Source organism: Hypomesus nipponensis, chromosome 28 (assembly GCF_054491055.1).
Source record: "Hypomesus nipponensis isolate SF chromosome 28, ASM5449105v1, whole genome shotgun sequence".
Classification (NCBI taxonomy): Eukaryota; Metazoa; Chordata; class Actinopteri; order Osmeriformes; family Osmeridae; genus Hypomesus; species Hypomesus nipponensis.
In genome coordinates this window covers 6,001,459-6,026,395 of record NC_140388.1, presented here as the reverse complement: position 1 = coordinate 6,026,395, position 24,937 = coordinate 6,001,459, and the positions used below count along the sequence as shown (strand labels likewise).

General features: G+C 51.9%; 1 protein-coding gene across 1 annotated transcript in view; it reads right to left on the bottom strand.

Annotated features, from left to right (window-relative positions):
* The window catches only part of znrf3 (zinc and ring finger 3), a 54,166-nt gene extending 30,819 nt beyond the window's left edge, over positions 1–23,347 (bottom strand). Inside the window, exon 1 of the mRNA XM_084695011.1 lies at positions 23,061–23,347. Coding sequence (XP_084551137.1) covers positions 23,061–23,291 — 231 coding nt within the window. The 5' untranslated portion in view covers positions 23,292–23,347. The remainder of the gene's footprint in view (positions 1–23,060) is intronic.
* Between the last annotated feature and the right edge of the window lie 1,590 nt (positions 23,348–24,937).

Below are 24,937 nucleotides of genomic sequence, written 5' to 3'. Positions count from 1 at the left end.
CCATCTCCCCCTCCCTTCCTTCCCTCTCTCCACCCATGCCCTCTCCTTCTTTCTCAGCAGTGGGAATAACTTCAAAGTGCACTAGTAGCCTTGAGGAGGGAATGAGAGAGAGAGACGTAAGGAGAGAGAGGGGTAAGGAGAGAGAGAGGTAAGGAGAGAGAGAGAGAGCAAGAGAGGGAGCAGAGATGGAGTTACAGGAGAACAGCAGGAAGGTCTCTCCAGGTGGGGCAGCAGGTAACAGGATCTCAAACAGAGATCCCAGAGCTTCTCTTTTCACAGACTTCCTCCCTTTTGTTCTATTACCCCACAGAGCACAGAGACCAAGGAACAAGTTAGCCAGCATTGAATTACCCAGCACAACCTACCTTAGCCTCGCTTAGCTTATTTTAGCCTAGCCTAGCGGGCTTTAGTTTAGCATAGCCAAGCTTATTTTAGCCTTGTCTAGTTTAGACGTACTTTGCTGATTTTAGCCTAGCCTAGCCAACTTTATTGAAGCATAGCACGCTTAGCGTTGCCACTTTTTCCAAGTAAGTATTTTTAAATGGTGTGAAAAAGGACAATTGGGTAGGTAACAATATGTGATAGTTGAGAGGAAGAGCAAGATTTTTTAGATCAGTCCATGTTCAAGGTGCATACTGGGAATGTCAGGTAGACTTCGACACCAAAGTCACTTGGTTTCCATAAGAGAGCAGGTGAAGTCAAGCCACTCCTACCAAGATTCTCCATGAAGGCTACCAAAAGCACATCTCGCACCCAGCCACCACCTAAACACGGAGCTCGACGTCTGCCATCATCGCTGGAACGAGGGAACACCTCCCTCCCCCCACCCTTACAATCACCTAGTTGCTTTATCTTCATAGCAACGGAAAGCAAACAAGAGCAGTGTTGTGTTTCAGAGTTAGAGGCACAGCCAGGGACACTCTATATGATGTAAATACCCAGATATGTAACACAAAGCCCCAGAGACGACAGCCCTAGCACCACTTTGGAGGCCCATTCTGTGACTTAGCTCCTGTAAAACAAGCACAATTGTGTGTGTGTGTATGTGTGTGTGTACACGAGTGTAGGAGTGTTTTGAGGGTATAGTGCGTGCTGCTTTTGTGTGTGCTAAAGTGCATGTCTGCAGGTGAGAGTGTGTCTGTAAGCTTGAGCATGCACGAGTTAGCTGTGTTTGTGGGTGTCTCTAACAATGATCAGGGTGTATCAGTGATTCTACAAGCCGCTGGAACACAGAGATCCACATTCATTATTTACACACTTCAAGGCGTCTCTGTGAGATAAAAATAAATAAAAATAAATTAGGACTCGTTAATTCAATATCACACACAAACGCATGCTAAATCTAGAAGCTTCTCCCTGTCTCCACAGCCCCGATGCCAAATCATGGGACCGAGTGAGCACATCCACCATCCAGAGACGGGTTAACAGGTCATACTCTCTCATGAAGCAATACTCCCTCTCCCTTCTATAAATCATCTCTACCTCCACGGCAAAGACAGACCAACAAATGGGTCTCACGCCACTTAAAATATCAGATCCTCATCTGACACCATATCCTCCAGCCGAAACCGAGAGGCTGATGTCATATAAAGGACCTGGTTGGTATTTGTATCTACATCCATAATATCTGACCGTTTCCTCCTCTTGGGAAAATCCTGGAGGAGAAGCAGGCTGACTATCACCAGTAACGGGCTGGGCAAACTAGTCCTGACAAGGTTTTCCGGAGAAGGCAGACAAGACCCGAATGGAGACATCTTGTCCACTTTCAGTGGAGTTCCCAGCTCTCCCTTCCGGTCAGAGGCACAGATATCCCCCAATCACAACCAAAAAGAAAAAAAGGTTTACAAGCCAAATTCATTCCCATGGCAGTAACTCAATGAATTGTGCTGCGGTAGTATAGCTGTTGTTTGATGTGCTTTTAATGTGTTTAACGTGTCCTGTGATGTCCCACAAACGTCCTCGTGGAGGAAGTTAAAGTCAAAGTCTTTCGCATGCTCCCACTGCAAATATTTCATTTGTATCGAATAAGCACACTGCGTTATCTGGGGTCCAACACTACACGACAACGCAGACGAATTCAGCTGTGAAGTACGCGGAAAGTTCACTCGGCAAACAGCTGGGTCATGTGAGCTCTCTCTCCCCCCCCCCGCCCCCCCCCCCGTGTAGCACGGGGACCCGCAAAGCCCCGCGACCCCCCCTGGTGAAAACGACAGAGTCTCTTTAGGAGGGTATCTGGTGAGCCCAGTGAGCCCCCCCCACCCCCACCACCCTCTCGTCCTCGCGGCCCCGGCATGGGTCCTTCAGATCCCGGAGAGGACAGCGTTCTCTGGACGTCCACGGCGGGGCCTCAAAAAAAAGGGGGGAGCGGGGGAAGGATCGCAGTCATCAACACCTCGTCTCCGGGCGGGCTTTGATGTGGCGTTCTCTCTTTGAAGACCCCGCCGGGACAGGAATCTTGGAAAGCCCCCAGAGTTGTGGTATGCAGTGTGAGCTGTCCCCGGACCACTGGAATGGGATTAGAGCACAGACCCCCACCCCCAACCCCCCTCCATCTCCCTCCCACCCCCCACCCCCCCCCCCCCCCCCCCACTTCCTGATCTCTCTCTCTCCGGCCCTGCAAAGAGGACAACGTGGCTGTGCGGGCTCATGATCATGAGCGGGAGGGAGTAGGAGGAGAGGAGGGAGGCAGATGGTGGGGGGGGCGGATGTGTCTCGCTGGACGGACTCCAGCATTCTTGCGGGGGCTGGTCCGAGGTATCAGGTGGAACGGCTTCCGTCCATCCTTCCGTCATCCCTCCTTTCTCCCTCCCAGTTCTGACGTACACCTGGGAGTTTGCAGGGGGTCGCGCTTTATCCATTTACAGCCGCTGCTATCCATTTCCATTTAGTCACTTGGCAGACGCTCTTATCCAGAGCGACTTGCAGTGAGTACAGGGACATTCCCCCCGAGGCAAGTAGGGTGAAGTGCCTTGCCCAAGGACACGACGTCATTCGGCTCGGCCGGGAATCGAACTGGCGACCTTTAGATTACTAGCCCGACGTCAGATTACTAATCGGGCTGTCAGCCACCTGCATGGGGGGGAGGAACGGCTTCGCGCGCGCGCTCCATCCCGTCGTCCACGTTTCCAAACCGGGATCAGGACGTGAGAGAGAGCGGCGGGTACGGAAGGACGCCGCTGAGCCCTTTATCGAACACCCCTCGTCCACTGCGAGCTGAGAGATAGCTGAGACCCTCAGGAGGAGAAGAAGAAGAAGAAGAAAAACCACCTGCTGCACATGTAAAACATCCTTCCGACATCAAAGTCTCTCGATAAATGAGTCGGTCACAAAGCCGCTTTTGATTCCTGGCGAGCAGGGCCCGCGTGCGCACGCGCGTGTGTGCGCATGTGTGAAAAAGAGAAACAGAGTGTATTTATGCCCAGTATACATAGTGTGTGTGTGTGTGTGTGTTCCAGACAGCTGTCTGAGAGTGCTGGGCATGACTGTTGTAATCCAGTGGGTCTCAAAGGAGAAGCACACAGGCTCTCTTTAAAGGTTAATCTTATACTGTCCACACACACACGCACACACACACACACACACACCTCTGCATCACCCCAGCCAGGCACAGTCCGGTGGGTGACCTTCTGCAGAACAACTGCACAAACACAAGCATGGCAGCCATGCATTCCTCCAGTCTGACACAGGAGCCGGCCTCTATGTGACATATTGAGCCCATGGGGCTATGTCATGCTAGATGAGGCTACATACATGGGCTTGAGATGGGGCTAGGCTACATGATGGCATGGGGCTAGGCTAAGCTACACACATGGGTTTGAGATGGTGCTAGGCTAGGCTACACACATGGGTCTGAGATGGGGCTAGGCTACATGATGGCATGGGGCTAGGCTAAGCTACACACATGGGTCTGAGATGGTGCTAGGCTAGGCTACACACATGGGTCTGAGATGGTGCTAGGCTAGGCTACACACATGGGTCTGAGATGGTGCTAGGCTAGGCTACACACATGGGTCTGAGATGGTGCTAGGCTAGGCTACGTGCGTAGATGTATGAGGAGGAGGAGGGTGAGGCTGGAAGGTGAAGGGGAGGGTGAGGCCGCCTGCATTAACGCTCTCCTCAGGTTACCTCCCCGTTGTTTTCTTTAGGAAACACTAACTGGTGCTCGTGCTACACCACAGGAAGTGCTCGCCGACATCACTTCCCAGTCGGATGGGATAAGGTCACAGCATACTCAGGGGAGGAAAGAGAAAGCCTGGATCTAGAGGGGGAAAGAGGGGGAGAAGGAGAGGTAGAGAGAAGGACAGAGTCCACATGTGGAACTCATTTAATTTCACCAGCAATTAACCTCAAGAGTTTCAAATTTGAGGGACATGTTTGAAAACATGGAAGCGGATTGGCGAGAGGGATTGTTAATATCACGTTTCCCTGTGAAAACTGTCTAAACCACCCCATTAAGTATCACACACACACACAGCACACAGTTTGATATGGAAACACAGACACCTTCCTGGCTCAATTTTTACCCCCACTCTCATCTTCCTCTCAGCCCATCATGCACTCTCTCCCATTCCCTACCTCCTCAGGGAATGGCAAAGCTACTACCTTGCAGGACTTCTCCAAGGCCAAGACTAATGATATTCCCAAAGGAAATGAGAATGTAAATAAACAGTCAAGTCCATTTCCTGGAATATCGCGACAGAAACAAGGAGGAGGAGGAGAGGACAGAAGCACATGGACTCAAGTGGGGCTGGGGTCCAGGCACCAGGCCTTGAGGGAAGGGACCATGGAGGGCACGCACAGAAGCACCAGAAGCTACTTGGACTTAGTTCAAAGCGTGGGTCGCTGCCTCAGAGCCATGGATGAAGGGGGAGGGGGAGGAGGGGCGGATGAGCCTGGAAGGCTGGCTGGGGATGAGAGGTTACCCACCCCACCCCACCCCACCCCACCCCACCCCCCGCCCCGGGCAAGGACACAACCAGCCTGTTCCGAATGACCAAACGGAAAAGGTCTTCGATGCTCCACGTTCTCTGATCCACACGGACAAGAAGGTCCGCCACACGAACACACAAAGACAGAGAGACAGAGAGACAGAGAGAGAAAGAGAGAGAGAGAGAGAAAGAGAGAGAAAGAGTGGAGAACGAGAGAGAGAATGAGAGAGAGAGAGGCAGAGTGAGACAGACAACAGTCAACTGAGAGCTGTTAAGTATCACCCACATCCTGCAGAGGCACCAAAAAAAAGAGATTGGGGGGGGGGGGGGGGGGCAGGGCGGGGTAGGAGCAAGGACGGCCCATCTGTGGGGAGGGCATCTGAGAGATTAGACTGGCAGCCCCGGCCACTGCAGCGCTGGTGTACTGATCCCCCCCCCCCCCCCCCAGCCTCTTGTTCTGAAGCAGAGCGTGTCTTTGATGCTCGTCTGGAAGGAATAAGGAGGCGTTGCAGGTTCCTTTTGTGCTCTCCGCTGCACAGAGAAGCCGTGTGTGTGTGTGCCAAGGCTGGGATTTCTTCTTTGCTTTTCTTTAACCCCCCCCCTCCACCTCCTCCCCTTTCTCCTCCCTCCCTCCCCTCTTCTTTGCCTTCATCTCTTCCCCCATCCCACCGCTCTTCCAAAACACAAACCACTGCAGCAGAAACATTTACTTTATTCCCCCGTGTTCCATCGTTCGCTGATAACCCTTTTTCTCTGGCCACGTCGAACCACTGGTTGAAAGGCCAGGTGCATCGACTGTGACCTGCTCGAGATCTGACAGGCCGGGCCACTGGAGAGGAACCTTCGAGGGAGAGGGAGGGAGGGGAGGACAGAGGGAGGTGTTGCAGGGGAAGGGGGTGACTCCCCAGGGAGATTTTCTTAAACCTCTTACATCAGTGGGTTTCTGCTCCACGGAGTCTGAGGCCTGGGCTTTTGTGCGAGAAGAAAATGACCTAAATTGACATTCAGAGGGGTTGGTCCATTGTGGTGGGACATTTTTGGACGTAAATAAAAAAGCAAGATTCCTGAGGGCTCCTAAACCAAACTGCAAACTCTGGCTCGTTGAAAAGGCAAATTCTTTAAGACGCCCCAAAAACACCGGCTGGTCCCGTCAAGATCTGAAGACCATCGACATGTTGAAAACGCCACCTGTGTCATGGCATGGATAATTTTTTTTAACCCTCTAATCTGCTTTATGATTAAATATCACATATTTTCCTCCCAACATCCCCAAAAGAAGGTTTGCAGATAAATAAGTCTGCTGTAATCCAGGGAGCAAGCCCAGGATATCTGAAGTGGCAGTGGAGTATGTGACCTTGTCATCTGATCGGAACCCAGGTCCGCTTCACAACAGGTGCAGCTGAACAGCCACCCCCCACCACCACCACACACACACACACTGCCCCCCGTCACGCCAGAATTTCAAAACAGTCATCAAGTCCATAAGAAGAATTATACCACTGCACATCACGGGGAGTTGAATCGAAACCCAGAAATGCGGATCTCCGCCAAAAGGGAGACTTTTGAAGCTGCATGAAGCGAGTTCTTCTCACATGGGAACGGAGAGAAAGGAGGAGAGAACTGAAGAGGGGTGTGTGCGATGAGAAGAACCCCGGGCAGCGCCCGCCGCTAAGATGTTAGCCTCTCGCGCTAATCACAGGAGCTCCCGCAGCGGAGGGCTCTCCCGAGTCTGAACAACAAGCTCGGCTGGAGGCAGAGGAACACACTGCCACCGAAAGCTCCGCTTCAAAAAGACCCGCGGATCTCTGCCCTCCTGCTGCCATCCAACAGGGACATTCTCCCAAGAGCGGCAGGGAAGGAGGGGGGGGGGGGGAATAAAAAGAAAGGGAGCGAGAGCGGAAAAAGAGAGAGCTCTCCGCACGGTAGGAAGTTGAGCACCAGCAGCCTAGCCTAGGCAACGTACACAAAAACATCCGGCATCTCCCCTTTCTTCATCGAGCCCCAGGGTGAGGGTGAGGAGGGGTGAGGGGCAGGGAGAGTCCCAGGGTGACCAGTGACGGTGAGGAGGGGTGAGGGGCAGGGAGAGTCCCAGGGTGAGGGTGAGGAGGGGTGAGGGGCAGGGAGAGTCCCAGGGTGAGGGTGAGGAGGGGTGAGGGGCAGGGAGAGTCCCAGGGTGACCAGTGACGGTGAGGAGGGGTGAGGGGCAGGGAGAGTCCCAGGGTGAGGGTGAGGAGGGGTGAGGGGCAGGGAGAGCCCCAGGGTGAGGGTGAGGAGGGGTGAGGGGCAGGGAGAGTCCCAGGGTGACCAGTGACGGTGAGGAGGGGTGAGGGGCAGGGAGAGTCCCAGGGTGACCAGTGAGGGTGAGGAGGGGTGAGGGGCAGGGAGAGTCCCAGGGTGAACAGTGAGGGTGAGGAGGGATGGGAAGGGGGAAGCGTTGCCTGGGAGAGGTGGAGCTGCAGACCCAACAATGTCCACATCAAGAATCCAGCTAGGTTGGAGTGTGGGTTTGATGTGTGTGTGTGTGTGTGTGTGTGGGGGGGGGGGGGTGAAGGTGTGTGTGTGCGCTTGTGAATGTGTGTGTTTCAGTGAGGGCGTCATGCAAGAAAACACAATCAAGCAGAGAAGGCAAGGGAGAAGAGAGGGATGCTTTGGACCTGAGAGGAGGGTGAGGTGGAGAGGTGAGTGTGTATGTGCGGAGGGGGGCCCGGGCGGGGATGAAGTGAATCCTTCGCAAACCCCTACCTTCCACCCCTCCTCTCGCCCCAGGGCCATCTATACGAAGTCGACAGCTAGCTACCGCAAACCTTTCTCCTATAAGTTACCATGACGATTCAGCCTCACCTCCTGTGTCGCTTGAACACACACTCAGTAGTCTCTCCCTCTCTCCAAACACACAGACACTCACAGACAATAAAAAAGGGGGGAGGGGGCCGGAGAGGCGATCTAACAAACTCTGTTCTTGGAACTTTGCCAAAGGCTTTGTGCCGTAGCATGGTTGGTAGAGACAGAAAAGGAGAGAGATAGACAGAAAAGGAGAGAGAGAGAGAGAGAGAGACAGAAAAGGAGAGAGAGAGAGAGAGAGACAGAAAAGGAGAGAGAGAGAGAGAGACAGAAAAGGAGAGAGAGAGACAGAGAGCGAGAGAAAAAAAAGGCAAAAAAAAAAAAAAAAGAGTCAACAGTTTTCACTCTGGAAATCAAACTGCCTCTTCTCCCTGAGTGCGAGTGGCTTGACCGCTCCCCCCAGGGCTTGTGGGGCCTATACATGGTGCTCAGGTGTGTGTGTGCACGCCGGTGGGAGAAACCTTAGATTGGGGCTCCCAAGTCCACCCGGGCTTGTTCGCTTGAGGGATTTTCAGGAGAACTTGAGGCTGGGGCGTTGAAAATCGTGAATGTCCTGTTTGAAACTGAAACGCGCATCTCCCGCCCAGCCCAGAGGACACGACCAGAGGCTCCAGCGCAGAGAGAGAGGTGGGCACTCACTCCGCTGGACAAACACCAACAACACCAGGACGTGGGTGACCAAACGCTTTGCAAATACAGTGGTCAAGAACTCAACCGTCATGTCTACCCCTTTCAATTACTCGCCGCCGCCGCCGCCACCCCCAGCCCGCTCTCCCAGCCCGCATCCCTCGTCGCCTACCTCTCCCCTCTTTCCCTGTGGAGCGGAAAAACATGCATGTTTGTGCTGTGGGCAAGAGCAGGTTTCCCCTTCGCTGCCTGGGGAGGAAAATAAATAGTCCACATGAGGGCACAGGGAGAGAAAAGTAAACTTTAATTGGTGTGGAAATAACTCCATTACCATATAGCTCCCTATAAAAGGGCGAGTTGTTCCTTTGATGGTCCCAGAGTGGGCTGGTGAGCTAGCAGGGATGGGTCTGGGCACAGGGGCAAGGCCACTCACCAGAATTCCTCCCAACATTTGTTTAGCTGCCGGCCCAGCGCAGAGTAGCACACAAACGCAGTATTGTTCCCTTCTCCTCTCTCCGGTCACCATGCCAGGAGGTAGGAGCCGGGGAGGAGGGGGGTGGAAAGGAGAGAGAGAGAGAAAGAGAGATACAGAAAGAGATGACGATCGAGATAAAGGGATCGCTTAAAAAATAAAAAATAAAAATGGGGTGAAACAGCAGTCCTCTGCGACACACAGTCCCAACCCAGGGTCAATCTAAAACAGTACGAAACAGCACGGGCCAACTGCTAACCCTAACCTTTTTCGAGATCCCTTCTCACTACTGCCGCATGTCCAGGTACCCCACCCCCCAGCCCCCAGCCTTCCTCCCAGAGCTAACCCCAACCCCACGTTTCCACCCCGTGTACGTGCGACCCCCGCGGGGCCCCCGCCTGGCCACGTGGAACCCAGGAAGAAACAGTTCCACTGGGCCGAGTTCATGACTCCGGTCTCATAAACCCTCCAGGGTTCCACATTACTTGATTTGTTTTTTATTAGAAACAAGGAACCACTTAGCGGCCTGTAACCTCGGGGCCGGCTTGGCTGGGACTTCAGAGAGGGACGCGCTTCTTCCCCCCCCAAAAAAACCCACCCCCCTCCCACCCCTCTTCTCCCCTAGGCCCAAGGAGGAGGACAGCCCTGGCAAACACAAGCCTCTGGAGATGAAGAACAGCATTACAGAACAAAAAGAAAGAAAACGTTTCTTCGCACAGGATGTGCCGCTGGAGCCAGCGAGGGCTTGATGTGGATGAAGTTCTCACAGGGACTCTCTCCACTCCAGAACAATGCCAGGCTCTCTCTGTCAATGCCGTCTTGTGGTAGGATTCCTCGACTGCCACGGAGAGAGAGAGACAGAGACAGAGACAGAGACAGAGAGAGAGAGAGAGAGAGAGAGAGAGAGATGACCTTCGAATGGAAGTCAAGTTCATCCATTAACCCGTGTCCCAGCAGGGTGTCCAGATCAATGCTCGGATGACCCCGCCTATGGAGGGAGGGGCTGGGCTTGGAGCCTCATCCTCACCCTGAGGACGAGGAAGAGGAGGAGGACAGCGCCGCACCATCTCCCTGGGACGTTCACATCCTTTCCCCAAGTGCAGCACAGCCTGTTCCATTCCAGCTTCCAACGTCTTGCAGTCTCGTCCAGTCGAGTCCAGTCCCAGACCTGACCAGCTCCGGTTCAGCCCAGTCCAGTCCCAGACCGGACCAGCTCCGGTTCAGCCCAGTCCAGTCCCAGCCGAGTGTCGAGCCAGGTCAATCGAGCCCCAGACCTGAGCAGCCCTGTCCCCGGTCCAGTCCAGTCCAGCGCCGGTCTGTCACCACCCTTACAGAGGCCTCCATTCATCCCCTCAGAGACAAAGCCCAAAGTGTCCAGCAGCCATCCCAGGCATCCCCGACATCCAGATATCCACCAGAGATATCATTTTGTGTGCCTGTGCCGCCATTCCATCCCTCTCCCCCATGCCCGTTTTCCCCCCCTCCGTCTTTCCTACGTTCCTCCGCTCCTCCCTCCTCTAGGTCAACAACTCCATGAGTGTCCAGAGGTGTGGAAGTATGATGCGCTTGGATATGTAAGCTTTTTATTAAAAGGGGGGGGGGGGTGGAGGGAGTAGCTCAGGTGAGATAGTCCTAAGACACGTCCAGAAGCGCACCCCCACCGCAGACCGGTTTCAGCCCCACAACAGGCCCCTCTGGTCGGGCACTATCCTACCATGCCGCCACCCCCTCACCCCCCCTTCTCTCCGGGGCATATGTGGTGGAGGACTTTTGAGATAAGAGGAAGCTGTGATGAGAAATTCACAGAGCAGGAGAAAGAAAGCGACGGAGACGGAGTGAGCCGAAAGCGTAGAGGGGCCAAGATGATGAGAATGGGAGGATGAGAGAGAGAGAGAAAATGGAGGGGGGGGGGGGGGGTGAGAGAGATAGGGCTTGGGCCTGAGACAGAATCTGTGATTGATGGAAAAATGAACAGAGTAAAGGAGAGTAAAAAGGCCCCCGTCACAGCAGGCTTTGACATAAATAAGACAACAATAATAAACGTAAGAGGACTAAGAGTTGAAGGACAACCTATTCCTGGAGGTAAACACTCTTAACCCTAATGAGAGCAGAACTAACAAACCAACTCTGGACTCGGCCCCTCTCTGAGCACACCATGGGCCGTGTCCACATGTTGAATCTGAACAGTCGCCCGACAGTTTGAACCATTCGCTGTTCTGTTGTTTGGGAGAATTGCAGTAGGCTATGCATTCTTCACATTGCTCAGATACCGACATTCCAATAGGCGAGGAGCGATCCTTCGTGGCTTCCAATGCAAGTTCTACTGAGGAGAAGGGTCGAGGCTAAATCAATCTGTCCTGTTGACGTGCTTGGAGAGCTGAGGGGACAGGTGCCACAGTGACACTGCCCACTTCCTGGGGACATACACAACCCATAGCAGTGTCTGCTTTCAAAATGGATGCCCAGGGACAGGGGGGGTGTAGAAGTCTGTGTGCTTCGCACGTTTGTATGGACAGGACGACCTACACAATCTTATCATGTGAGCATGAATTATTATTTGAGACTTTTATACATCCGGCGTCCCTCTGGTGTAGTGTGAACTTTCAACTCATCTGGCAGAGAGACTTCCGATTGGCTAAGAGTCAAAAGGTGGTGTGTGGTTACTCCTGACAGGTGTGTGACCTTGCCCCCTCCCCCTCCCATCTCCATTCAGCAGGGTCATCTCTAGGAACACACTCAGGAATCCACAGGGCCTCTACCCTCCTCAATATCCCCTGGATAAGGAGGCCTCTAAGCCAGCAGCATGTGTTAGCTGCAGGGGTGGATGGGGCAGGAGGGGGGTGGGGGGTGCAGGGGTGGGCGGGGGGGGGGGTCCAGGCTTAGGAGGCTTGAGAGGTGACATCAGCGCTCCATTGAGTCTTCCCCACCAGTGTGCTGCAGGGAAGGGACTCCTCCAGCCCTCTCCACGCCCCCCCCCCCCCCCCCTACCCTTGTCCCTGCAGATTGACCAGAGCTGGTCAGCGGTGTTCCCTAGGAAAATAACCATCCCACCCACCACCCCCCCCATCCACCACCCCCTTCAAATCGCAGCGTCTGGGAAGGCCTTTGTTGCTGTGCCTGGCGGAGAAAGCAAGGATTTGAGGTTGCTGCACTTTTGATTATTCCTGCAAACATTGACACAGCATGTGTGGTCTCACCTCTAAAAACAACCCTACACACACACACGCATGCACAAGTGCGCGCCCACACACACACACACACACACCAGAGAGCACACAATGTGCACGTCCAGCCTGCTGTGATGTCACCCCCCTCCCCTCTTCGCTGATGCTGAAGTAGTGAGAGACAAGGGAACCTGTGCCCTGCCAACATAAGCTGTTAAACACATATACAAACTAAGTAATCGAGACAGGCAAGGATTTGGGGAGGGAGGAGTGGGGGAGCGAGAGAGAAAGAGATAGAAGGAGAGAGAGTGTGTGAGAGAGAGTGAGTGAGTGAGTGAGTGAAAGAGAAAGAGAGAGAAAAAAGACATTTTTCCCTTCACAGTTTAAACTTGAACATCGACACAACTAGTCTCCTCAAAGCCCGCACTCCAATTCCCATTTCACATGGCTTTCAAGCGTTGCCACGGGTGATCATAACTCGACCCGAAGCAAAACAGCAATTATGATTGACGCATGCACCCCTCGCTCGCCGAACCCGGGGCCCGCGAGCCTGTCTGAGGCTCAGCTTCAGAAACAGGGACCACACGAAGAAGCCCTCCAGGCCTCAAGTCACAATCCACACGTGCACCACTGTCTCCCCTCCCCGCCCACAGAGATCATAGGGAAAATATGGAGAGCCAGAGGAATTTCACATAAAACAACAACCACACAACATCAATAAACGAGTGGTCGTTGACTCAACATGCCGACAGCCCTATAGAGACAGGGTTCTGTGCTGTGGTGGAGTCTAGTATGGAGCAGTAACCCTAGAACAGTAGTGTGTCTAGTATGGAGCACTGAGTATTTTGTCACCTGACCAAGGCACCCATCCCTTTCTACTGCCAGTGCTGCCCCCACCCATATATAGCTACTAAAGTTAATAGTGGGCACACAGGAAATCCTCATGGACAAGACACTGACTGTGTTGCCCAGCCCCAACCTGACTGTTGGTGTCTGTACAGAGTTCAGCAACTAGCTAGGATCCGCCAGCTAGCTAACTAGCTAGGACCCACCAGCTAGCCAACAAGCTAGGATGAGCATGCTAGCTAACTAACTAGGATGAGCTAAGTAGCTAGCTAGCAGGCTCAACCTGAAGGGCACACAAGTTGCAGGCCTGTCAGGGTGCAGGGAAAGAGAAAGGGATGAGAAAGAGGCTGGGGCTGGAGAGAGAGGCTGGGAGGAAACTGGCTGGGAGGAGAGAGGCTAGGAGGAGAAAAGCTTGGCGAGGCCTTGTTCCTTTCAGGAATGCCTCAGGGAGGCGTCACCTAAGGAGCGACAATTTAACTTGTATCACATGCCTGTGGGGTGCGAGACCAAAATGGTTCTGAAAGCCCTGAAGTTCTCTCTCTCCCTTTTTTCCACATCACAGTTCCCCCCCCCCCCCCCCCTCACCAAACCAACGCTCTGGGAAACACTGGTCATAAGAACTCCCTGACATGTCCGGAGACAAGTTATCATTAGTGAGGACTATGTATCTGCCCACACACAGCCAGCATAACCTGACACTTACAGCCTGTTGCTGCTGTGACTCAGGATTAAGAGGGGGGGGGGGGGAGGGGGGGGGTTAAAGCCATGGCAACGGAGAGCAATGGTCCATCACACAGCCAGTGTGTGTGGAGAGGGGTTGGGTGGGGGGGGTAAAGCCATGGCAACAGGGAGCAACGGTCCATCAGACAGGCACATCACTGCGACTTGGCAAGTCTGCAATCCCACCAAACCCTTCACAGTCCCCACAAACCTCTACAGAGATGCGACAGACACACAGCCTCTGGTGTGAAATCCACATACTGTAAATAACACACCATTTATAAAAGGCCCATCAATCAAATCACTGGCATGTTAACTGCCAACGTACGACATCAAAGAGACTGACAATGAGGACGCGGCAGGCCAGAACACACCCCAGTCACAGGCGTGAAAACACAGATCAACATCACTGTGTTATTGCAGCCACTGTAAACAGTGGAGACTTCCCCCACTACAAGGGATTGATGCCGTCATTGGAGGTGTCAACGCCTGGTTTCACACAAACCCACACACACGGGCACGACGACCCTGTATAAACTTTACAAAGAACAGAGTCAAATCTGTTCCACCTGTTGTGTGCTTTGGGAAACGCCCCGTGGATGAACGTGTCCGTTCATAGATCAGATAGAGCTCTCGTCCGGCAGCCCCTTCCACAACCAAAGTCAACAAACAAAACAACTGTCAGTTGGACGGATTCCCAACCTTTCACTGGACTCCTTTTCCACTCATACTTGTTCAGGCCTCCAACAAAACATCTCCAAAGTGTTTCGAACGTCTCCGTTCCCCTCCCAGCAGGGAACACCCTCTACTGGTGCGCTGGCAGATTGAACCCAGAGGGCAATTACATCATTGTTTGGTTTTTGCAGCGCGACAGCGAATCAGAGACGGCATTACTCACAGCCCTTTGAAGAGTTTGGCCCTCCCTCCTCCTCCTCCTCCTCCTCCCTCTCGCTCTTTCACTCTTCGCTTTAGAGGAGAGACTCTTTGATGTGAGCGCGCAGAGTCCGCTTAGCTTAGCTCTGCCTCCGCCTTCCCTCCACCCTTCCCCCCCCCCCCCCCAAAAGCCAGCCTTCTCCTATCTGCCTCAGCGGCACATTCATGTGGTCTACACCAAGTACCAGCCCCCCCAGAGTCTGACCCCCCCCCTCCCCTCCATGGCAGGCCTAGCCTGGGTCAAGGTCCAGGTCCCCAGGACTGCAGGGGAGCTGCAGGTGGGTAGAAACACTCAACATAATGATGATGGTGTTGGTTGGGGGGGGGGAAACATTCTTGAATGGGGGAGGGTGTTTTTGGGGGCAAGCAGGACAGTGTGGTAGCAGGCAGGGGAGGGATCGCGGAGTGGGCAGGTTCCTGAGGGGGGCTTCTGTCTGGCGTCAACCGGAAGCCTCTCTCACCCCTTTCCCACCAACATGGGACGTGTTCCGTCGCACACCTAACTTTGAACACGGAGCATTTGGACCGAAAATAAATAGGTTCAGAACCCAAAACGTTGGTTCCCAGATGGAGCATATAAACAGCAGGTTTTCCTTGACCACATCAGTGGGAGTATCATCTTCTATAGGTTTGTAAAAGAGGATGGAAAAGGCAACTACGGAGAATCAAGTACACAATCATCAGAAGAAAAGAAGAAAAAAAAAGAGTTGGCCAAGGCTGACCGATGATGAGGCATCCTTGATTGCAATGGATCCACTCAAAACTGGTAGAAATGTGGGTCGGTTCACTCGATTGCCCCAAGGTTCCAAGAATTCTGAACAGAAATGGTTCAAAAGTCTGAGCTAAATTGGTGGAAAAGAGAGTCAAGTAGGATCCACAAACGGGGTTTGTATGGTGCAGTGAGTAATTCACCTAGTTACAGGAACTAGGCTAGTCTACTAGGTAAAGGGACTAGGATAGTCTACTGAGTACAGGGAAAAGGCTAGTCTTCTAGGTACAGGAACTAAGCTAGTCCACTTGGTACAGGAATAACGCTATTGTACTGGGTACAGGAACTTGTGTAATCCCCACAGCCTCACATCTGAGATGCTGAGGATGCTGAAAGCCCAGATGAGGAAGGCGGCTCCCACCATTTCTCACACCAAATCTGGGACACGTCTCCACACCCGCCAACCCAGGGGGGTGAGGAGGCGGAGTGTTGGAGGGGGACACAAACACAAAGTGATCCATCTTTCGCCCAGGGGACCTCGACGGCACTCTACCCAGAGAAATGATGCACACCACAGATGGTCCTACCAGGTCCCGCCTGAACCACACAGGCCCATCCATCATACCTCTGGCCCCATTGTGTTAGTGCCTGGGTCTCCTCCTCCTCCTCCCAGCCTTCTTCCACTACTGGAACAGCCTCCCCCCCCCCCCACCCCCTCCTTCCATCACCACCCTCAGGAGTCAGGGCTTGGTCTGGGGGCAGCGCTAGCAGGGAATAGGGAGTGGAGGAGGGCCTGGGTGGAGCTCAAGGGGCTTCCACCATCGGGCCTGGTGACGATTCTCTGCAAGGGTGAGGTGAGAGCCATTACTGCGAATGGATGGAGAGAGCGAGAGAGACAAATGACAGGGCTATGACTAAGGGGCTGAGAAGTTGAAATGGTGGACCAGGACGAACAACACTGATATGAAGGATGGGGATAGAGGACAGACCAACACACCAAACCGCTATTGTCACCTGGGGACCATGAAAACACAACAAGCTTACAGACCGCCACTGTGGACGACCTCGACCCTGACAAACATGCGCAAGCAGGAAGTGTGTAGAGAGTGGAGACTGGACAAACAAGTCTGCCGTTTCCACTACTTGGAATTAGGCAACATTCAGATCAAAAGGCATGGATATGAAAACAAGGCCTGTAAGAGGCCGATGAAATTATGTAACGGAAGTACACAAGCTGCAAACCTTTGGACCTCATGTTCCTAAACTGGAGAGTAGGACAGATAACTGATAAGTCTTTCCCTTGCATAGAAAGCGTGAGCAAAAGTGGAGTAACGGGCGCACAGTGTGTGTGTGTTTGTGGCAAAGATATCTGTGTATAGAGCGTGTGTGTGTGTGTGTGTGTATGTGTGTGTGTGGGGGGGGGGGGCGGGCTACACAAGGTTACCTTCCATCATTCTGCATAGCAGAGAGAGAGAAAGAGAGAGAGACAGAGAGAGAAAGAGAGAGAGAGAATAACAAAAGAGACTGGCGTTGCGTCCGTCCACCATTAGTCAGCACATTCCTGGCAGAACAACAAAGCATGCGGTTGCCTGGATGTGCCACGGACAGTGTTGGCATTTCATAACCCCACCCACCCCGCACTGGTCTTTGTTCTCCAGACCCAGTGTCAGTGGACAGACAGAGGGGCTGAAGCAGGCCTCCCAGAAGGTTCTCATCAAAGGACCGACTGACAGGGCATTTCATTTAGGGGACATTGGCCAGCTACAGTCATTGCCGTATTTCTGTTGATTGTCTGAAGCTTCTGCAGCATCCAGATGCCTGTACATCACATCCCAGAAACAGACAGTCCACACCCAGACCCCAGCAGAGGAAGGGCCCAGAACCAGGGCCCAGAACCAGGGCCCAGAACCAGGCCAATAACCAAGTACTTCCCAGCCCCAGGTCGAAGTACTTCCCAGCCCGAGGCAGTGATACTTCCCAGCCCCAGGCAGATACACTTAGCCACACACAGCATGCGAAATGAAGGACAACAGGGTCTTCATACAAACGAGCTCTGACAAATAATCTATGACGGTTCAAGGAAAGAGCAGCAAGGGAATCAGTCCCCAAAGATGAAGAAAAAAACTAAAAGGCAAACGAGAGGGGGAAAAAAGAGGGGGGTAGAAGGAGAGAAGTGAGAGTGAGAGACTGCAGAAAGAAAGAGAGAGAGAGCGAGGGGGCGAGAGAGGAATAGTAAGGATAGGCAGGGCTGAGCGAGGCTGCCTGCTAATCTCTCTTGGAGAGAAACATCAAAGGACGTCTCACCCACTCAGCCCAGTGGAAACTAACATAGCTGCTGGGGTTTACCAGTACCAACATGCACTTCTTCCAGGTGGAGCCAAAAGAGAGAGTGAGAGAGGGGGGAGTGTGAGAGCAATAGGTCGAGAGTATGTGAAAGAAAGAGACAGAGGTAAACACAGACAGACAGACTCTCTCAGAGAGAGAGAGAGAGAGAGAGAGAGAGAGAGAGAGAGAGAGAGAGAGAGAGAGAGAGAGAGAGAGAGAGAGAGAGAGAGAGAGAGAGAGAGAGAGAGAGAGAGAGAGAGAGAGAGAGAGAGAGAGAGAGAGAGAGAGAGAGAGAGAGAGAGAGAGAGAGAGAGAGAGAGAGAGAGAGAGAGAGAGAGAGAGAGAGAGAGAGAGAGAGAGAGAGAGAGAGAGAGAGAGAGAGAGAGAGAGAGAGAGAGAGAGAGAGAGAGAGAGAGAGAGAGAGAGAGAGAGAGAGAGAGAGAGAGAGAGAGAGAGAGAGAGAGAGAGAGAGAGAGAGAGAGAGAGAGAGAGAGAGAGAGAGAGAGAGAGAGAGAGAGAGAGAGAGAGAGAGAGAGAGAGAGAGAGAGAGAGAGAGAGAGAGAGAGAGAGAGAGAGAGAGAGAGAGAGAGAGAGAGAGAGAGAGAGAGAGAGAGAGAGAGAGAGAGAGAGAGAGAGAGAGAGAGAGAGAGAGAGAGAGAGAGAGAGAGAGAGAGAGAGAGAGAGAGAGAGAGAGAGAGAGAGAGAGAGATAGAGAAGCCAAAGGCAAAGACAACCCCAGAGGGAAGAGGACTGGTGTGGTGGCTGCTTACCGAGAGCGTCGGCACATTAAAGATCTGAAAGAGGCAAACACCCGACAGGAAACGGTGTTCGAGAACGTCACACCTGGACAGATCCATCACAGGTGACCTGCGCGGTGTGACAGGTTGAAATGCGATGTGCAGATCGCTATGAGTGGATCCTGAGAAGGCCCGTGTGTGTCTGGTCTAACTACACCGGGAACTTGGGCACACATACACCCGCCGACCCACACATACCCACCCCACCCCACCCCAGGGGGCTCATGGCTGTGTGCGTCAAAGAAGAATTTGTCTGAGGGGAGGACAAAAAGAGGGGGGAGAAAAACAGTTTAGTCTGTTCTATTCCCGAAAAAGAGGAGAAACGCAGCCTCAAATTACTTTGGCTCGGACATGAAAGTGGAGCGTGGTGGCGGTCGGGAGACGACAGCACTTAAAATACAGCTGCAACCACCAAGCCAATAAATGGAAAAAGTATTCGAGCAACACTTTTAACCTTTTAAACCCAGTCTTCTCTCCCTCCGTCTGTCCCTCTCTCCCTTTCCTTCCCCCCCCCCCCCTTCTCTCACGCCGTCTCTCCCTCCTCTTCCCCCCCCTCTCGTCTGGGTGGGGCCTGGTGTTTGGTACCTTCCGTCTGGGCCCGGCCCGTTATGGCCTCTTGGGGTTTCCAGTCTGTGGTGGGCCGCGAGGGCGCAGACTCCCACAACCCCACCAAGCTCTCATTATAGTCTAAATACGGTCCGACACAACTGGTGCCAGCCCCAAGGTATCCTCCACAACCCAGCGTTCATCGTTGTCTCTGGGGCGCCTATGGAACAACCTAACCCTTTTTTGGGGGGAGGGAAATGTTCAATTTGTTGTATGTATTTGTTTATAGTCAGGTTGTGAGGAAATGACAGGCTCTCTGTGAGACTCTGTGCTTGAGTGTGTGTGTGTTTGAGGAAGGGGGGGGGGGGTTTGGTCCCTTGCCTGGGACTTCAAAGATAAAGGCTTGGGACAGGACTTGGCACAGCTCTACCCTTCTTTCCTGTCACTTTGATTCTGGGGACGTTCCAAGTCCTTCTAAAAGGGAAGTCAGGCAGAACACACATGTTCTCTCCGGTCCTGCTCGTCAGCGCTTGGACCGCGAGTTCCACGTCGTTCCTCACAGCAATGCCGCTGCCACGTCCCTGCTGCCTCACGCCTTCCGCCTCGCTCACCCTTGCCGCCCTGCCTCCTCGCCCCTGCCGACTCACTCCTGCTGCGTTCCCTTCTGCCGCCTCTGGCTTAAGTCCTTGTTGACATCCCCGGCCCGCTAGAAATCAGAGGCAGATGCTCCGGACAAGGGAAAGCGGCAGGCGCGACGGAGGAAAGACGTAGCATCCTGACGAGCTCCGCCTCATCACCCCCGGCATCAGGGCCGTCCGAGTACTGCACAGGGTCAAGGAAATGGGGTGGAAGCAGGCATCTCAGCCCTGAAGGACCCGTGAAGCTCTCTCCCTCGGGCCAGGCAGGTCAGGAGGAGTCCAGAGGTTAGGACTATCGATCGGACGACAGCTCGGTCATGGCGACGCTCGTCCAGCCTCCGTCGGTACAGCCGGGTGGTTGCGCTGCAGTTGCCACGGTCACGCCACAACGGCAACGTTTCCGGGCGTTTCCGCGGCGGCGGCGACATGCCTCTCTCCCGTTCACACGAGTGCCTGGAACCCGATAGGCCACGTCACAGGAAGGGGCCGGCCTCACACTGCAGCATTCTACAAGGACTTCCAACAGGGGTCCGCGAACGGGGTTAGGGTGGAGAAGCACCTCACTGAACTGTCACTTCACCCTCTTTCCAATATGTGGCTCAGCTTTAGGCCACGAGGGGTGTTTGCTTGAAACTGCCGCCGTGGGGCTCTGCAGGACCAGGGTCAGACTCATCCCCTTGTCATCTGATGACTTAGCTATCAAGCTGTCAAACTGAAGGCGACTGGGGAGCTGGTTTGGGAGTGCTAGAGTTGGGCGCCTGGTTCCTCATCGACTCCTCTCGCTTTGCTTCCCTTGGTGCAGAGCAAGTAGCACACTGACATAATTTATTATTTTTGGCCAGGGCAGTACAGTCTCCCCCCCACCCCCTCCTCCTCCTCTTCCAAGCACACTCAGGCAAGGCTGAGGGGGTGTTGGTTTTAGGGGGGAGAGTGGGATGTGGAGTGTGTGTTGGTGGTAACGGCGGTAACGTCTTTACACAGGAACCCTGCCAAGCAACCGACCCCTTCTCTACCTGCTGAGGTCTGGCCACCACTGAGCACTGAAGGTAGTGTCAAACCCTGGGGTCCCACTCAAACAGCCGGCTTCCCTTACCTTAGGACAAGACGAATCAAGCGCCCCTTTCACAGGAGGAGCGGATGCTTAAGGCCCAGACCCAGACAGCAAACAGCTTAGGGGTTCAGTGGTTTTGAAGTCAGAGCGTGGGTGGAGGGCACCACACAGGAACAGGCAGACGAGACAGCAGGCATGCAGATATCGGCACTTGTTTTTTTTGAACTTCTTCAAGTCACAATCTGATCACGTCCCCAAAAAAACTCACGGTTCTTGTATAACGTCACCATTGGAAATAGCTCGAAAACTGTGGTCGCCACAGCCTCACAGAACAGTGACAGAAAAAAAACCTTTCCACACAAACAAATGATTAAAAAAAGGGAGCCTGTGTAAGTTTCTGCTGTGTCGGTCACACTGGCCCTTCTTTAATATAGCTTTAAAAAAACAAAAAAACAACATGAACTGCCTCGAGAGTGGTTAGAAACTATGCGAGCTAAGAAAGCAAACCTAAATGGAGAAGGTGGTTTGAGACGTAAAGCTGAGGTCCGAGGTTTCTGTTTGCCAACGCAGCCAAATGACCGGAGCTGTATATAGACAGAACTCATTCCTTAGTAAATACCCCCTCGCTGGACGCAGCCAGAAGAGATGCCGGAACACTTTCAGTGGGTCCTATGAGAGTCGTGTGACAAAATGGTTGGCGTTTTGACTGAAAATGTAACACTCAAAATGCGCCAAGACACACCATTTCTCTGCCTCTGTAGCTATTCGTTCAAAAGCATGTGCCATTTCCAAAGAGAAAATTGTCCCCAGCCAAGCAGTGTTAACACAGTGAGCAGCCTAGCATGACGATAAGATAGGAAGACAAATGCGCAAATGACTCACTCAACACAGACCCTGCAGTGTGTGTGAGATAATAAGATGTGTTTGCGTCCATCGTTACTATACTGACACTCTTGGGCTACTCTACGTGACGTACTTCATCAGGTTTGAACACTACATTCACCAGTGCCAACACATTTCCAAATGCCTTGACACCAGTGTCACCAACACTGCATTTGGATATTTCCTTACACCCTCTGCAGATGAACTATGATGACGCCACCACCAGAATGTCAACTAAATCTCAGATGGTATCCACTTACTGGTCATCCCTGGTTATGGTTGAGGGCGAGGTTCTGTTAAGACATTAAGCATTTGTTGAAGCACATATTAAACATCTGCAGTCAAGTCATTGCTTGAATCTTCTGCAGTGAGCATTGCCTTCTCATAACGTTGTGAGAAACCACTCTTCCCTGTCTTCCTACTAAACTGTGAGGGCTTAAAGATGCTTGGTCCACACTTCAGCGATATTGTGGAGTCCACAGATACTGACGGATCAAATGCGACGATAATACGAACTAGGCTTTTGCACGCAGCCTTCAAAGAGCGCAAGTTAGCAAACTTTCATCTGGGGCACAAACGTTTTAGTTCCCCGTGTCGCCTTTGCTCTCGACCATTGGCGACAGTAAAAGCACGTTTTCACGTTTATGGGCTTAAACAGAGTAGGCCACGAGGCCGATTGCAGTACTAACAGGACTGTATGGATAGATATAAGAACAGGTGCATAAACTTACAGGGCATGCGAAAAATGACTGCGCATAAGCTAGGCTAGCCTGCTATGCTATAGGCTACCAAGAGGACCATACAACCTGCTTTTAACTAAGGGACCCCTTTAAGTGAACATACAGATACCCAGAATAGAGCCATGCTTTCTGACATGATGGAACTAGGCCTACTTGGCGTAGAATGTGCATTTTTCCCCTGGCGAAACAGATCTCAGACTTCAAAAGACTTGTTTGATAGCAACAAAGTAACTGTAGAGGGAAGAGGTGAGACGTGTGCAGTGCTTGAACATGCCGTATCTCATTTAGGCTACCCATAAAAAATAATTACCCTCAAATGAAAACAACTTTTAATCGAATCACTTTCTGGTATTTTAAGCAACACGTTTCCAGTCCCACATTCTAAGAGGATAATCTTATTTTGAGAGGCTGGGAATAAAACAATGTCAGTAATAATGTCTGTAATGATCGTGTCAATGAAATCCCTGTGCACCTCTTCTTTCATTCAAGAGTTTACAAATGTCCGTAATATTCTTGAAACGATGCTGCACGCTGGGATTTGGATCTAAGCAACAAAATAACCTGTTATAGGGTTCTCTGTGAATGAGTTCCACAAGACAGGAGCCATCTTGTGACCACATATGCTTGCAACTTAGTACCATCCTCACACATACACACTCACTGTGCAACGCTACCCCCCTCCCTCCTTTCCTCCCTCCCCACCAACACCAACACCCGTGGAAAAAAAGTTTTGGGAGTAGAACGACTAAGTCAAATCAAAGCGCACACTCTGCTGAAAGGCAATGTGTTGCGGCAAGATAAACTACTTGTCATTTCCAAAACTGAACGTAGTTCAACATACTTGCACGATCTCGCCCTCCGCGCTGATTGTGGCTCCAGCTTTGGAGAACCGTCCTTGCAAACCAGTCGTGTAAGTAGTATAATCTCCATTTGGACTGGATTCAAACAGAACTACTTCCACAAAGGCTGTATCCTTGGCAAAAACGCTTCCAAGAGAAGTGGTGACCACGAAGATCACCAAGACCACCAAATCGGCTACACAATCTATCCTTCTCCTTGGTAAAATCATCATCTTGCCGGTTGTATCTGCGCCGATCGGAACATAATTTCCAAGGATTATTCGATGATAGAGCTGAAATCAAATAGGAGCAATAGCGATGCGTCAAAAGAGCGCCCTGTTCTCCGAATTGTGCAACGAAAGCTGTGCCTCGAACGAAGCCTGTTTATTTCACCATTGCAGCCTTGTCAATTACATGGCTTGCTTGCTAGCGCTAGCGCTCCCCCTCTTTCTCTCTCTCTCCCTCGCTCTCTCTCTCTCGCTTTCTCACTCCCCCCTACTCCCTCTACAAAGCGGATCTCCTTTGATCTCCAAACACGTGATTTTTTTTCTTTTTTGATTTTTTTTTCTTGCTCCCAAAAGGGTTACCCCCACCCACCAATCGTTCTGACCCTCTCCTTTTCCACTCCCCGCTCTGAAGTGCCAGCACTCGCTTAAGGACGCACGACGCTTTCAACAGTAACACAGACGAATACTCGATTGTTATGTTGTTCACTGAAACACGATTGTAATGCTAAAGACTGTTTTATCGAGTAGCCTGCATGCGTAACATGACCATGTGTGTTAAATCATCAGTAAATTCCGACAGAGACGTTGTAGCCTATTGCATTTTTTGTGTCTTTTTTTCTATTGCGATTCACATATTGTCGAAGTTATGGAGATGAGAACTACCTTAAAACAAACATTATCCTCTTCATTAGTTCACCGGGCTTTTTTTTTCAGCCTCTACTGATATGTTTACCCCTGTTTTACAGTAGGCTACAGTTCCATCAAACTCCCACGGACCGCCCCTGCTCTCCTGTAGCATCTTCAGTTTGTTACTAATTCAAAAATAGGCTACTGGTACATTAATGCGGCGTTTGTCAACGTCCAATATATTGCTATAGCCCTAATTTTTTATGAACGATAATGCATCAATTGTTATGAAAGGGCTAAAATAGATTTGTCAATAAGTGATCGAGGGAATTTTTACATCTGCTTTTGTGATAAAGTGCACTTAAGTAACAGTTCAATCGTATTTACTCTAACTTATTATCAGTAATAGCCTAGCCTACTAAGGTAGTTATGCCAAAGGAGCTCTTCACTAGACTAATTGATTTCATCAACTCAATGCTCGTTATAAACCATCACTAATTCCCTGATTTAGCGCTGATCTTTAACCTATGGAGCGCATAGGACTAAACGGGCCTGGTTCCAAACGCCAGCTGTCGCACTCACTTCGTCATCAGCAGTCGCTTGGTTTCAGAGGTGACACAACAGCAGTAGATTCACTCATTCGTGCTGCATTTAGAATATCAAGGAATGAAAGGTTTTATACTAACGTTGCCGAAATGATAAACATGAATCTTCCTCGGTTCAGCTTCCTTAGTGTCAGTAACATACCAGTCAGCGCATATGAAGGAATGTACACTGTATTGCTGTTTGTTGTCGTTTTGTTTAGTTGTTTAAACAGTTATTGATTGTACTCTGTAAATGACAACAAGCTTTGTGGGAAAAAGACTTTCTCTAAGGGGGGTGGGGGTGGGGGGGTGCTCAGGGCCTGGAGGGAAACAAAAAGGACAAATGAACCACATCCCGTGATTCAGGATCCTCACAGTGGTTCTCAATCTTGGACTGTCTTACAATTTGGATCCGTATTCTTCTGATATGAGGTAGCTATG